General features: G+C 65.6%; 2 protein-coding genes across 4 annotated transcripts; both read right to left on the reverse strand.

Moving 5' to 3' along the window:
• Positions 1-1,241: 1,241 nt before the first annotated feature.
• On the reverse strand, positions 1,242-8,777 carry SMIM24 (small integral membrane protein 24). Of its 3 annotated transcripts, XR_011646581.1 has the most exons (6): positions 8,657-8,777; positions 8,152-8,263; positions 7,842-7,910; positions 5,772-6,569; positions 4,757-4,868; positions 1,242-1,989 (listed from the first exon to the last, which is right to left on the reverse strand). XR_011646581.1 is itself a non-coding variant. In XM_004447493.3 (4 exons), the coding sequence occupies exons 1-4, from the start codon at positions 8,721-8,723 to the stop codon at positions 6,434-6,436; spliced, it is 384 nt and encodes a 127-aa protein (XP_004447550.1). In that variant the 5' UTR covers positions 8,724-8,777; the 3' UTR covers positions 5,660-6,433. The 3 variants fall into 3 exon arrangements, 2 of the variants coding, with proteins under 2 accessions (XP_071066121.1, XP_004447550.1); XM_004447493.3 differs by lacking the exons at positions 1,242-1,989; positions 4,757-4,868 and having other exon boundaries at positions 5,660-6,569; XM_071210020.1 differs by lacking the exons at positions 5,772-6,569; positions 7,842-7,910; positions 8,152-8,263; positions 8,657-8,777 and adding an exon at positions 4,951-5,162.
• A 1,095-nt stretch (positions 8,778-9,872) lies between these two features.
• SMIM44 (small integral membrane protein 44) lies at positions 9,873-12,244 on the reverse strand. Its single transcript, XM_058282278.2, has 2 exons — positions 10,768-12,244; positions 9,873-10,635 (listed from the first exon to the last, which is right to left on the reverse strand). The coding sequence occupies exons 1-2, from the start codon at positions 10,967-10,969 to the stop codon at positions 10,418-10,420; spliced, it is 420 nt and encodes a 139-aa protein (XP_058138261.1). The 5' UTR covers positions 10,970-12,244; the 3' UTR covers positions 9,873-10,417.
• Positions 12,245-13,803: the final 1,559 nt, after the last annotated feature.

The following is a 13,803-nucleotide window of genomic DNA, read 5'->3' on the forward strand; positions in this document are numbered from 1 at the left end:
AAGCGGGCGGGGAAACGGGGAACGTCGACGCAGACGCCTGAGGGAGCGCTTGAGCAAGCCGCAGCCACGTCTGCGTCTGCGAGAGCAGCGGTCCGGGCGGAGGGCACCGCCGGCAGTGCAAAGTCCCTGAGGCAGGCCAGGGCCGCGGAGCGGAGGGAGCCAGGGGGAGGGCGGGAGGTGGGAGGGCCTCGTGGCCCTGGGGAGGCCTTGGGCTTTCACCCCGAGGTAGGTGGGAGCCATGGAGGGCTGCGGGCAGAGGAGGGCCGGGCCCTGGCTTGATTCGGACACCCCCGCCCCCAGGAGCCCCTGCTGACCCCCCAAGCACCCCCACCCGCAATCCCTCCTGCCCCAGCCCTGACTGCTCAGAACTGGGAATATTCCGTGTCCTGCTCTGTCTCCCCCAGCCTGGGGCGGGGGGGGGGGGGGGGGGGGGGGTCGCAAAGACGGCGGTCGGGGAGGAGGGAGGCCGAGGGACAGGGGAGCATCTTGGGGGCGAGGGGCGGGGTTGCATCCTCCTCCGAGCCCCCCTCCCCAGAACCCCAGGAGGCGCCAAGAGGGGCACACGGCGTCCACGCGGGCGGCCAGATGCGGAGCCCCACAGCGCCGCCTGGTGCCGGGCCCGGGGGACGCGCTCCGCCGACGGCCCCTCCCCCCCCCCCCGCGGCGAGGTCCTGGCGCCCCCTCGTGGACGGCCCTGGCCGGCAGGCAGCCCCCGCCCACCCGGGTCCCGCCCCTGCCCGCAGCCTGCGAGGGGGTGACCGGCCAGCAGGGGCTGCTTCTTGGGGTTGGGGCTCAGCCGGGATCTCGGCTTAGCCCTGTCAGGGCTCAGCAGCCCGGGATCGGGGCTCAGCCGGGATCCGGGCTCAGTTTATCCTTTGATCTCAAGCAAAAGCCTCCGCGTTTTCCAGCCATCGGCCCCTGGGGTGAAGAAATTCTTGGCTTTGGATCGCTGCCTCAGCTTAACGTGCCCCCCCCAAAAAAAAAATGCCTGTAAAGGGGTACAGGTTTGTGACAGCCCAAAATGTCCCCAAACGTTTCGGAATGTCCCCAACTGGGGACGTCCACCTCCCTGCGTAAAGAGGTCCTGGCAGGCCTCCCCCCCGCCAGACCCTCCACCTTGCACAAAGAAGCGTGGCGGCAGCAAACTTGTGCAATCCCAGAGCTGCAGTGTGGACACCCGGCGACCTTCCCAATCCCCCGAGTCTCGGGAGGGGGGTCATCCACCTTCCCCATCTCAGCAGGACAGCCAACATTTATTAGACGCCTCCTGCACGTGCTCACTCATTTAATCCTCGCCACGACGTTGTGTGTAGGGCATAGTTCTTACTCCTTTTTCGCAGGGCAGGAAACTGAGGCACAGAGAGGTGAAATGACTTGCCTGAGGTCACACAGCGAGAAAGCTGGGAGCTGCCACCAGGAGTTCAGGGCAGGTAGAGGGGATGATGTGGCGTCCCCCCCCTCCCCAAGCTCCTTGGGATTCACAGCTTCCCCCCCCACAGCACCCCGAAACTCAGCACATGAGGGGAGGGGCCCGCATCTCCCAGTAGCAGCCCCTCGCCGAGCCAGCTCCAAGGCCAGTTCAGGAGCGGAGAAGCTAGACGCGAGGAAGGGGGCAACCTGTCCAGGGTCCCGCAAAGCCTGGAGAATCCCGCGCCCTCTCTGGGAAAGCAGCTCCTAGCAGTGAAAGGGGAGCCGGACCTGGATGTGCTGGGGGCTCCCCCACCCCCAAGAGAGGCCAGCAGAGGCCTGGGGTGGGGGTCTGGGAGCCCCCGTTCCAAATGACTCATATGGACTCATCAAAGCGGGGGCTCGGTGCTCTTGGGGCACCTCTGGGGGGCTGCCTGGAGGAGACAGCAGGCAGGGAGCTTTCACAGGGAAGAGGTCCCCATTTTTTCCAGGTTGGAGGGCCCCTCTTTCTCCTCCAGTTCCAGCCCCAAGTCTCCTTCTCCTTCTTTCTCTGTTCTTGCTGTCTCCTCATTCTCTTTATTGCTGTGGAGACAAGAAGGACCCAGATTTTTTAAAAAATCATTTGACATTCCAAAGGAATGAGTGCTTACAACCTTCCCAGACTCTTACAGTTCCCACAGAGCCCCCGATCTTGTGCCCACACTGGTCCCATTTCACAGAAAAGGAAACTCAGAGGCGGAGGAGCATGAGCAAAACTCTGTTCTGAAGCTCTAGCCTCTCCTAGCTGCCTGCTTCCAAAACAGTGCGGGTGAGTGGACGGAAGATGGGTGAGTGGACGGATGGGGGGCTTGATGGGTGGAGAGACGGATGGGGGGATGGGTGAAGGGTGGATGGAAGAATGGATGGAGGCGTGGGTGATGGACAGATGGATGGAGGGAGGCGTGGGTGATGGACAGGTGGATGGATGGAGGAAGGCGTGGGTGATGGATCGATGGAGGGAGGCGTGGGTGATGGACGGGTGGATGGATGGAGGGAGGGGTGGGTGATGGATGGGTGGATGGACGGAGGGAGGGGTGGGTGATGGATGGGTGGATGGACGGAGGGAGGCGTGGGTGATGGACGGGTGGATGGATGGAGGGAGGGATGAGTGATGGACGGATCGATGGAGGGAGGGGTGGGTGATGGATGGATGGGTGGATGGAGGGAGGCGTGGGTGATGGACGGGTGGATGGATGGAGGGAGGCGTGGGTGATGGACGGGTGGATGGACGGAGGGAGGGGTGGGTGATGGACGGATGGATGGAGGGAGGCGTGGGTGATGGACGGATGGATGGAGGGAGGGAGGGGTGGGTGATGGACGGGTGGATGGACGGAGGGAGGGGTGGGTGATGGACGGATGGATGGAGGGAGGCGTGGGTGATGGACGGATGGATGGAGGGAGGGAGGGGTGGGTGATGGACGGGTGGATGGGGGGAGGGAGGGGTGGGTGATGGACGGATGGATGGAGGGAGGGAGGGGTGGGTGATGGACGGATGGATGGAGGGAGGCGTGGGTGATGGACGGATGGATGGAGGGAGGGAGGGGTGGGTGATGGACGGGTGGATGGGGGGAGGGAGGGGTGGGTGATGGACGGATGGATGGAGGGAGGGAGGGGTGGGTGATGGACGGATGGATGGAGGGAGGCGTGGGTGATGGATCGATGGAGGGAGGGAGGGGTGGGTGATGGACGGGTGGATGGAGGGAGGGAGGGGTGGGTGATGGACGGATCGATGGAGGGAGGGGTGGGTGATGGATGGGTGGATGGACGGAGGGAGGCGTGGGTGATGGACGGGTGGATGGACGGAGGGAGGGGTGGGTGATGGACGGATGGATGGAGGGAGGGTGGGTGATGGACGGATGGATGGAGGGAGGGAGGGGTGGGTGATGGACGGGTGGATGGAGGGAGGGAGGCGTGGGTGATGGACGGATGGACGGGGGGAGGGGTGGTGATGGACGGGTGGATGAAGGGAGGCGTGGGTGATGGATGGATGGACGGAGGGAGGGGTGGTGATGGACGGGTGGCTGATGAGCGGCGGGCAGGTGGCTAAGGGGATGGGGTTGGAGCTGGGGGCTGAGGAAGTTTGCAGATCCTGTGGTAAGACAGTGGCGATGGGCTTCCCTGTGGAGAGGCCGCCGTCTGTCTTGCGGGCGGGAAGCCCCCGAGGCCCCCATCGCTTCTGAACAGGACAGTGATCCCCCTGAGCCCTCCTTGCCACCCTCCCTCCGCCCCTTGATGGGCCCGGGAAGCTCCCTGCAGGAAGGAAGGGGGCGGAGAGAGGAAAGGGGCGGGGCTCGAGCAGGGGCGGGGCTCTGGCGGAGGCGGGGCTCGGGCAGGGGAGGGGTGAGGCAGGGGAAGGGCTCAGGAAGGGGAGGAGCTCACACCGGAAAGGGGTTTAGGCAGGGGAGGGGTTCAGGTAGTGAAGGGGCTTAGGCAGGGGAGGGGCTCGGGCAGGGGAAGGGTTTTTACAGGGGAGGGGCTCAGGAAGAGGGGCTCACACCAGAAAGGGGTTTAGGCAGGGGAGGGGGTTTAGGCAGGAGAGGGGCTCAGGCAGAGGAAGGGCTCACACTGGGGAGGGGCTTAGGCAGGGGAGGGGCTCAGACAGGGGCAAAGTTTAGACGGAGGCAGGGCCCGGGCAAGAAAGGGGCTCGGGAAGGGGCGGGGTCCGGGAAGGGGCGGGGCCCAAGTGGGGCGGGGTTTAGACAGGGGCGGGGCCCGGGCAGGGGTGGGGCCCAGACGGGGGCGGAGTTTAGACGGGTGGGGCCCAGGCAGGTAGGCAGGGGCATAGTTTAGACAGGGGCCAGGCAGGGACGGGGCTCAGTAGGGGCGGGGCTCCGTCGGGGCCGGGGCGGGGCCCGGGCCGGGGCGGGGCTCCGTCGGGGCGGGGGCGGGGCCCGGGCGGGGGCGGGGCTCCGTCGGGGCCGGGGCGGGGCCCGGGTAGGGGCGGGGCTCCGTCGGGCGGGGGCGGGGCTCTGTCGGGGCCCGGGCCGGGGCGGGGCGGGGGGCGGGGCTCTGCCGGGGCGGGGCGGGGCCTGGCAGGAGCGGGGCGGGGCCCGGGCTCAGACGGGCCGGGGCGGGGCTCCGTCGGGGCGGGGGGCGGGGGCGGGGCCCGGGCGGGGGCGGGGCTCCGTCGGGGCCGGGGCGGGGCCCGGGCCGGGGCGGGGCTCCGTCGGGGCGGGGGCGGGGCTCGGGCGGGGGCGGGGCTCCGTCGGGGCCGGGGCGGGGCCCGGGTAGGGGCGGGGCTCCGTCGGGGCGGGGGCGGGGCCCGGGCGGGGGCGGGGCTCCGTCGGGCGGGGCCCGGGCGGGGGCGCACCTGTCGCCGGCCTCGCCGCAGCAGACCGCGTAGAGCAGGAAGAGCACGAAGAGCAGGAAGAGCACGGCCACCACGACGCCCGGCGGCACCAGCCACAGCTTGCTGTCGGCCACTGCGGGGAGCGGGGCGGGTGAGGGCGGCGGGCGGGCTCCCCGCGCCCCCTCGCCCCCCCCCCGCCCAGGGCCTCGCCTTACCGGCCTGGGCCCGCGCCGGCCGCAGGGGCAGAGCGGCCAGGAGCGCGAGTCGGCCGGGGGTCTTCCGGGGCCCGGCCATCCCGGCCCCGCTGCCTCGGCCCTGCGCGGCGGGCTGTGGGTGCGCCCCGGGGTGCAGGGGGGAAGTGACCTGCTCCGGGCACCGGGGGCAGGGTGCGGCCGGCGCTGCAGGAAGTGGGGGGTGGGTCCCGCTTCCTGGGTTCCCGGCCACCTGGGGAGGGGCCCGAGGGCAGCCGAGGGCCCAGTCTCCCTGAGGCCCAGCCCTGACCCCCTCTCTCCCCAGAGCCAGGGGCGTGGGGGGTCCCCAAGCCCCGGAGAGAAAGAGGCTCGGGGGACGCGGGAAACTCATAAACCTCCTCCTTCGAGGCTCCCGGGTCACACTTCGGCGGCCAGAACTCCTGTCCGCACGTTGCAAACCAAAAACCAACTTGGGGCTCAGAGAGGTGGGGCTCCCTCCCCAAGGCCACACAGCATCCCAGAGGAACTCGGCCACCCTCCCCCAACTCGCAACCTCCAAACTTGACCCTCCGACGTCCCCATTGCTTGGGCAGCCTTGGTGTCCAGTCCCAGGCAAGGCCTGAGCCCAGTGACTCCCCCCCGCCCCCCGCCCCATAGACCTCAGCGTTTTCAGCTGGAAAATGGGATTCAGTAGTTTGGGTGACAGAAAGGCTAACGATAGACGCTCAGTGCGGGGCGTCTCTAGGGCTGTTATGGTATTTATTTATTTTACGGTTCTCCGCTCTCTGGTGGACGGTCGGGGAAGCGCCCTCCCTGAACCCCGACTTCCGGCCCCCGGCCTTTACCTGGGTCGGCATTAGGAAATGGTTGACGTCCAGGGCGAGAGGCCCAGGCAAGGAGAAGGGGGAGGAAATGGGCTGGGCCTCTCCGAGATAGTGCAGGGCCCCAGCGCACAGCTGTTTTCAGAAACAAAGTCACGTGCCCCCAAACCCGGGGGCTGGGGGGTGGGTGGGGTGGGGCAGGGATTTCCCAGGAGACCGAGCTTGGGGCTCAAAGTCCAGGCGCCCTGGACTTAGGGCAGCAAAAACAAGATTGCCGGGGGAGGCCACCGGGCAGCACAGGGCGTGGCCTACACACCCACCCAAGCCTTGCCACCCCCATCCCCAAAGGCAGCCCCCCCCCCAGAAGAAGACGGGGCCCTCGTCAATTCAGAGGCGGCTGGGCCCAGCTGGTTGGAAGGAAGGACATTCTCGACACCAAAGGCCAAAAGAAATCAGGCAGTGGGGAAACGCGGCAGGGCCATGAGATGGTGGGGTTTGGGGGTTTCTCCTCGTCCAGGAGAAACGCAAGAAGAATCACCAGGCAGGGGACCCAAGGTGGGACCAAGTTCTGGAAGGGGGGGGAAGTGGGGCCGTTTCTGAGCCCTCTCTATTCCAGAACACTGTAGGGTGTGGAAGGGCCATGGAGACATCTCGGGGAGCTGCCTGGAGGAGGAGGCGGGGCGTTTTCACATGGCCGTGTTCCCTTCTTTGTCCTCCAGCTCTAGCCCCAAGTTGCTCTCTCCTTCCTTCGCCCTTTTCTTCTCCTCTTTCTTCTTCTTCTTCTTCTCCTTCTCCTCTTCCTTGGTGCTCTTAGCTTCATTGCTGGAGGGACACAAAGGCCACAGCTGGTCAGGAAGAGCAATGCTCCAGTTTAGGGCACTTTCCGGTGCCAGGCGGGGTCTGACAAGTGGTAGGTCGCTTAATCCTCAAACCAGCCCTCAAGAGGCAGGCTCGTGTTTCCATTCCACAAAGGCCAGAAACGGAGGCTCAAAGGATTCCTCTAGAGAGAGGTGGACGGATGGGCGGGTGTGTGGGGGAGCGGATAGGTGGGTGGGAGAATGGATGGATGGAAGGAGGAAGGGAGGGAGGGATGGGTCAGTAAGTAGTTGGGTGAATGCGTGGTTGCAGGGAGGGGTACATAGATGAGTGGATAGATGAGTAAAGGAATTGGAGAAAGGGGAGAGTGATAGATCAGTGGGTGGGTGGATGGAAGATGAGTGGCTAGAAGACAGATGGTAGGTGGTGGGACTGAGGGATAGAGAGATGGATGGATGGATGAATCGATGATTGGAGGGTGCATGATGGATAGCGGATGGATGGATGGGTGAATGGTGGATGGATGGATGGATGAATGGATGGGTGGGTGGGTGGATTGTGGGACCGAGGGCTGGATGGATGGAGGGTGGATGATGGATAGTGAATGGATGGATGGATGATAGATGGATGGATGATGGATGAATCGATGATTGGAGGGTGGATGGATGGATGGGTGGATGGATGGATCGGTGGGTGGATGGGCGAATGGATGGTGGGAGGGTGGATGATGGATAGTGGATGGATGGATGAACGGATGATGACTGGATGGGCAGGTGGGTGGATGGAGGAAGGAACGAGGCGGGGAGGAAACCAGCAGGGCGGGAGCTCGAGGTTCCAGCACACCCGGGAGGAGAAATCCGCATTTCTGGGCTGAGCTGGGTCTTGGACAAGCATGTCTTTGTCTCGGGCACCTCCTGCACTCAGCTGACAGTCTTCCAGGCAGCCTGCCTTCCTCCCAGCTTCTCTTCCGAGCCCCAGCCTATGCCCGAGTTGGGATCTTGCCCTGGCAGAGAGCCCCCCACCCTGACCAGGGCCCTGAGCCCCCACCCCCAGCAGAAGAAAGGTCCTGCCTGGAAGCAGACGGGGCCTTCGGGGGTCGCCCACACCAGGTCACACGCTCGCGCAGCGGCACTCGCGCAACCCCATGCCACAGTCTCGCGGGACGGATGTTTAGATATCCACGCAGAGGCACGAGCCGGTGCCAAGGCCCTGGGGCGCAGACAGCCGTTGGCCCCCTGTGCACGCCCCCCCCCCGAGGTGGGGGCCCCCGGGTCTCACCTCAGATCCACCTCCTGGTACAGGGGGGTCTCCATTCTGAACGTGGTCCCCTCCTCCTCCTCCTCCTCCCTGCAGGCACGAAGGGCGGGAGGTAGGGGAAGGCGGCTGCGTGGCCTGGGGGGGGGCAGGCCTAGAACCCCAGCTGTGGGGTGGGGGGTCCCAGGTGAGGCAGGGAAATGGGGACACCTGTGGACATCAGGGCTGACAGAGGGAGGGACCAGAGAGGCGCAAAGATGGGGGGATGACCGGGCGGGGCTGGGAGCCAGGCCCCCGGAGGGGTCGGGGCGGGGCCGCGGGGGGGGGCGCCCACCTCTCCTTGGAGCACCAGATGCGATTGGCCAGCATGAGGACAAAGACGATGAAGAGAAAGCCCACGACGGCGGCCAGGCCCACCAGCCAGGGCTTCAGGCGCGGGGGGGAGGCTGGGGGCAGCGGACAGGGGTCTCAGGGCAGGGGAGCCGGCGAGGGGTCCCGGGGGCGATGCGCAGGCAGAGGGGGCTTGGGAAGGGCGTGGGCTTTGGCGGTGGGGTTTTCGACAGGAGGGGGGAGCTCCGAGAGGGGCCCGTGAAGAAGGGGCGCCTTATAAGGGGCTTCGGGGAGGGGGCACGGGGAGGAGGGGAGGGCCGATGGCGGAGACCCCAGGTGGGGAGTGGGGACTGGGGGTCTCCGAGAGAGGCTGGCACCAGCCCTTCCTCTTTGTCCTACCCGCCCCCCTCCCCCCAAGCCTCAGTTTCTCCTCCTGGGGAGACAATGGGGAGACGGCGCACCCCAGGCCCCCCACCGCCCCCGCCCCTGCCCGGGGGTCGCCGTCCTACCCTGCTGCGCGGCCGCGGGCGACAGGAGCAGGGCGCCCAGGACGAGGAGCAGCGCTCGCGTGGCCATGGCGAGGGGCGGAGGAGCGCGCGGGGCCCGGGTCCCAGGCCTGGGTGCGGGCGAGGCGGCGGGCAGCGCCTGATAAGGCGGCGGGAGAGGGGGCGGGCCTGGAACCCGGGGGCCGCCCTCCCACCCCCGCCCCAGCACCGCAGACTGTGGACTTGGGGTAACAATTAACCCGGGGCCCTCCCTGCCCCGTGCGAGCCGGCGCGCGTGGCCTGACCAATGCGCCCCGATGACAATGCCGAGCTACAAAAGGCGCCGCGGCCCCGGGGACCCCAGAGAGGCTGAACGTCAAGGCCGGCAGCGAGGGTCCGAGGAGCTGCATTCGAACTCAGGGCCGACGGCCTCATCCTGGCCCCTGGGGACGCCGGGGTGGGGTGCGCGCGCTTTAGGGACAGGTAGGGGTTTGCAGACCTCCCGGGCTGGCGCTCCTGGGCGGCTGGCAATGTGGGGGCGCCCGGCGGCCGCCGGCCCCGCCCTCTCCTGCATTTGAACTTGGCCCCCGATGATTAGATAGCGAGCGGGCCCTGCCCGGGGCAAGGGGAGACCTGGCTCCCAGCGGCCACGGGAGCAGCCGCGACCCGGGCACGTGGCAGGAAGGCCCTTCGGGGGTGGGGAGGGGATGCCGCCCTTCTGGAGCGCCTACTGTATACCCAGTGCCTCTTGCCTTCCGGTGCCCGCCTTGCGGGAGGTCTGAGGACGGCGCGGCTTGCGTGTTGTGGGTGGTGCAGGCCAAGCCACAGATGCGCCTCCACCAGCCAGGCGCTGCCTGCATTGAGCACCGACTGTGTGCCCCGCCCGGTTCGAGGCCCGGGAAGGAAGAGTCTGGCGCTGCTTGGGGGGGGGGCAGGGGCATTCTCGTTGGAACCCCCCAGCCACTAACGGATCCAGCAGCTGGGCAGCAGAGCGAGGCGGGAGGTGGGCAGGGGGTGGCGAGGAAGATGGGGGGAGCTGGGGGAGCCGGTCGACTGGAAGCTCCCCCTTTCCAAAATAGGCCGTTCAACGGGGTCTTTTTTTTTTTTTTTTAAGTTATTTATTTATTTCCCCCTTCCCCTCCTCCCGCCCTGCCGTTCTTGCTGTCTCTTTGTCTTCTCTTCTCATTTTCTCTCCTCTAGGATTCACCGGGATTCAATCCTGGAGACGTCCAACAGGGAGAGAGGTTCCCTGTCAGCTATGCCACCTCAGCTCCTGGTCTCTGCTGCACTTCACCTTGACTCTCCCCTGGTCTCTCTTTTGTTGTGTCATCACCTTGCTGCGGGACTCACTGGCACAGCACTGGCTCGCCACACGGGCACGCTTTCACATCTTTTCCACCAGGAGGCCCCAGGGATGGAGCCCGGGTCCTCCCACATGGTAGGTGGAAGCTCCATCACTTGAGCCACAGCCGCTTCCCTCAACAGGGTCTTTACAAGAAGTGCGGCCACGTAGCGGCTCTGTGCCTCAGTTTCCCCATCCGCCAACTGGGGGTGAGAAGTCCTGCCTCAGAGAATTCAATGAGCTAATGCACGGTAAGGGGCTAATCGCCGCAGCAGGCCCTAGGACAGGGCTGGCTACCGGTACTTTCTTTTTAAAAATGTATATATATGAGTGTCCTCGGCTCGGCAGAGGCCGAGCGGGGCCAGGCTCTGGGAAGGTGCCGGAAGCAGGGGGAGGTGGGAGTCGCCGGTGGCCAGAAGCTGCCCGCCCAGGACGCTTCTCCATCACGCGGGGGCTCCAGGGCCGAAGGCGAAGGAGGGGCGGCGGGAGCCCCGGGTGGGGGGCTCCGCGGGGGTGCCCCGGCCACCCCCGCCGGTGTCCTCGTCGCCCCGCCAGGCCAGCGCCAGCTGCAGGTCCAGGTCCTCCAGGTCCCCGCCCGCCAGGCTCGGGCGCAGCTCCCGGGGCGCGGCCTCCCGGTCCGGCCTCGGCCCGAAGGCCCAGTCTGCGGGGGGAGCGGGGGGCGGGGAGATGGTGAGGCGCCCCCCACCCGGGCCCGGCCGCCCTCTGCCCCCTCCCTTGGCTCCAAAGAGGCCCCGGGCCCCTGGGGGTCCCCCCGAGCCCGGCGGCGGCTCACCGGCCAGGTCGTGGACGAGGTCCGCGATGAGGTGGCCGACGATGGCGTAGGCCACGGCCACCACCAGCAGCGCGGCCAGCAGCAGGTACAGCGCGCGCCGGGGCAGGCGCACGGCGTCCAGCGGCGGCGGCCGGTACTCCTCGAACGGCGGCGGGGCCGCGCTCCAGCCCTCGGCCTCCTCCACGCCCGCCGGCCCGGGCATCGCGGCCGCTGGAGCCGGAGAGGCCCGGGGCTGACCCCCACGGCGGAAGTATTAGGAGGCGTCGGGCTAAGAGGATTGGGGGGCCGCCATCTGCCGGGGTGAATCCCTTCCGCCCGGGGCGCCCCTGCCACGCGTCACCTTGACCCACGCGGCCCTTCCCACCTTAGCTGGGCCTTGCCCTGAGAACGTGCTGCCCCCGACGTCACGTGGCTGCTTGCCTGACACTAGAGGAGCGACGAGCGGACGTGCAAAGGCCCTGAGGCAGCGCGGGACCTGGCTTGTTGGGGGAACAACGAGCAGCCCCATGGGGCTGGAGCGGGGAGAGCAAGGGGTGAGCGGGAGGAGGGGAGGGCAGGGAGGGGATGGGGCAGGGTGCTCGGGGCCTGGTGGGCCGCGGGAGGGCTCTCACCACAAGAAAGGTGGGAGCCGGAGAGGGCTGTGGGCAGAGGAGGGACCAGCCCCGGCTTCGTGCTCACGGGCGCCCTCTGGTGGCTGCAGGGAGGACAGCGGGCGGGTGGCGATGGGGCTGGGCCAGGGGAAGCAGAGGTGGGGGGGTAAGTGGGCAGGCGTGGGGTGGGTGTCAGCTTGCCCCAGTCCCAGGCATTGTGGGCTGGAGTCTCCATTTCCGAGTGGGGGCGGCTGTGGGGAGTCACACGAGGCGCTTTCAGGACGGGTGAAGTGGGGGTGCCTAGTCCATATCTAAGTGGAGATGTCGAGGGGGCGGCTGGACCCCGGCAGGGCCGTGGGGACCGTGTTCCCAGGGGCTGCTCACAGGTGGGGGGTGCCGAGACAGAGTCACCGGTTTTGGACCCTGGGAGGCCCCCGTGAGCTGGAGGGAGGTGATTTCTAGTGACTAGAGGGCCAGAGCCACCTGGTTGGAGCGGGTCGAAGCCACGGGAGTCGGCGGTGGGTCACGAAGGGAGACTTGGACAGGAACGGTCCGTCCCGGCAGCCGAAAGGTGGCAGCCCCCGAGAGTCCATTGGCAGGTGAATGGAGAAAGAAAACGTGGGAAGCGGGTGTGGCTCAAGTGGTAGGGCTCCCGCCTACCATACGGGGGGACCCGGGTTCGATCCCTGTGGCCTCCTGGTGAAAGAGAAGAGGAAGCGTGCCCGCGTGGCGAGCTGAGCACCCGCGCAGGTAAGTCCCGCAGCAAGATGATGACGCAACAGAGAGACGAAGGGGAGAGTCAAGGTGAAGCTCAGCAGAGACCAGGAACTGAGGTGGCGCAGCTGACAGGGAGCCTCTCTCCCCATCAGGGGTCCCCAGGATGAACTCCGGTGAATCCTAGAGGAAAGAGAAGACAAGAAGAGAAATAGATACAGAAGATCACACAGTGAATGGACACAGACAGCAAACACAGCAGGGCGGGGGGAGAGGGGTAAAATAAATCTTTAAAAATTAAATAAAATAAATCTTTAAAAAAGGAAAAGAAAACGTGATCCATGCAGACAACGTCCCGCTGTGGAAAGGGCCGCGCTGGGCCGTGCTGCCGGGTGGATGGACCTCAGTGTGGGGTGGGAGCTGAGCCAGACGCAAAAGGACAACACCGCGCGGTGTCTCCTGGATGAAGCTCTTACCATCAGCACACGCAAAGCAGCAGAGCGGCTTCCGGGGCGGCGGGAGGCGGGCAGGGGGGCTTTTCGCTCAGTGCCAGAGTTTTGGTTTAGGAGGATGGAAATAGGCAGTGGGGAAAGCACACATCCTGGTCGATACACTTAAAATGGCTCAAACGATTTTTTTATCTTACGTCTATGTTACTTTCCACAATTAAAACAGAGAGAGCGGACCTGGCTCAAGCGGTTGAGCGCCTGCTTGCCACATGGCAGGTCCTGGGTTCAGTTTCCGGTACCTCCCGCCAAAAGGAAAACAAACAAGCAAAACAAACGAGAAACCCAACTCAGGGGAGCCGACGTGGCTCAGCGGTTGAGCACCGGCTTCCCACTCATGAAGTTCTGGGTTCAATCTCTGGTCCTGTATTTCAAAAATAGACAAATTAGGCGGTAGACTTGGCCCAGTGGTTAGGGCGTCCGTCTACCACATGGGAGGTCCGCAGTTCAAACCCCGGGCCTCCTGACCCGTGTGGAGCTGGCCCATGCGCAGTGCTGATGCGCGCAAGGAGTGCCCTGCCACGCAGGGGTGTCCCCCGCGTAGGGGAGCCCCACGCGCAGGGAGTGCGCCCCGTAAGGAGAGCCGCCCAGCGCGAAAGAAAGTGCAGCCTGCCCAGGAATGACGCCGCACACACAGAGAGCTGACACAACAAGATGATGCAACAGAAAGAGACACAGATTCCCGTGCTGCTGACAACAACAGAAGAAGACAAAGAACACGCAGCAAACAGACACAGCGAACAGACAACCGGGGTGGGGGGAAGGGAAGAGAAATAAATAAATCTTAAAAAAAAAAATAGATAAATTAAAATAAATGAAAACGAAAGAAGGGGAGAGACATGGAAGATGGTGGGTCGCAGAAGCCTGTACTCGAATGTTCCTCACAAGAGGCAGGAGGTGGAAACAACCCAAGCGTCCGTCGACAGACACACACAGTGGAATATTGTTTGGGCACAAGAAAAAAACGACCTGACCTGAAGGGAAAGCAGCCGAATACCTGAGGACCAAAATTGTATGTCACTCCTAAAGAGGTGACTGGAGCTGGCAGATTCACAGAGACAGAAAAAACGGGGTGGCAGGAGAGGACAGGGAGAATGGCTGGAACCCCGAGTGGGAAAGAGGGGCTGGATTCGGTGACACCCCCAGACCACCGCTGCCGGGTCTCCGTGCCCTCGTATAGCCCGTCTCGTATTGTACCCACGTAGTTCTGTGTGACCAGTGGGAAG

Source organism: Dasypus novemcinctus, chromosome 19 (genome assembly GCF_030445035.2).
Source record: "Dasypus novemcinctus isolate mDasNov1 chromosome 19, mDasNov1.1.hap2, whole genome shotgun sequence".
NCBI lineage: Eukaryota > Metazoa > Chordata > Mammalia > Cingulata > Dasypodidae > Dasypus > Dasypus novemcinctus.

Excerpts from the sequence above, each read along its gene's own strand:
- SMIM24 (XM_004447493.3), bottom strand. The coding sequence starts at position 8,723 with ATGGCCACGCGAGCGCTGCTCCTCGTCCTGGGCGCCCTGCTCCTGTCG. Across the intron at positions 7,911-8,151 it reads ATCTGGTGCTCCAAGGAGAG|GGAGGAGGAGGAGGAGGAGG; the intron begins GTGGGCGCCCCC and ends TCGTGCCTGCAG. Across the intron at positions 6,570-7,841 it reads TACCAGGAGGTGGATCTGAG|CAATGAAGCTAAGAGCACCA; the intron begins GTGAGACCCGGG and ends GTGTCCCTCCAG.
- SMIM44 (XM_058282278.2), bottom strand. The coding sequence starts at position 10,969 with ATGCCCGGGCCGGCGGGCGTGGAGGAGGCCGAGGGCTGGAGCGCGGCC. Across the intron at positions 10,636-10,767 it reads CCTCGTCCACGACCTGGCCG|ACTGGGCCTTCGGGCCGAGG; the intron begins GTGAGCCGCCGC and ends CTCCCCCCGCAG.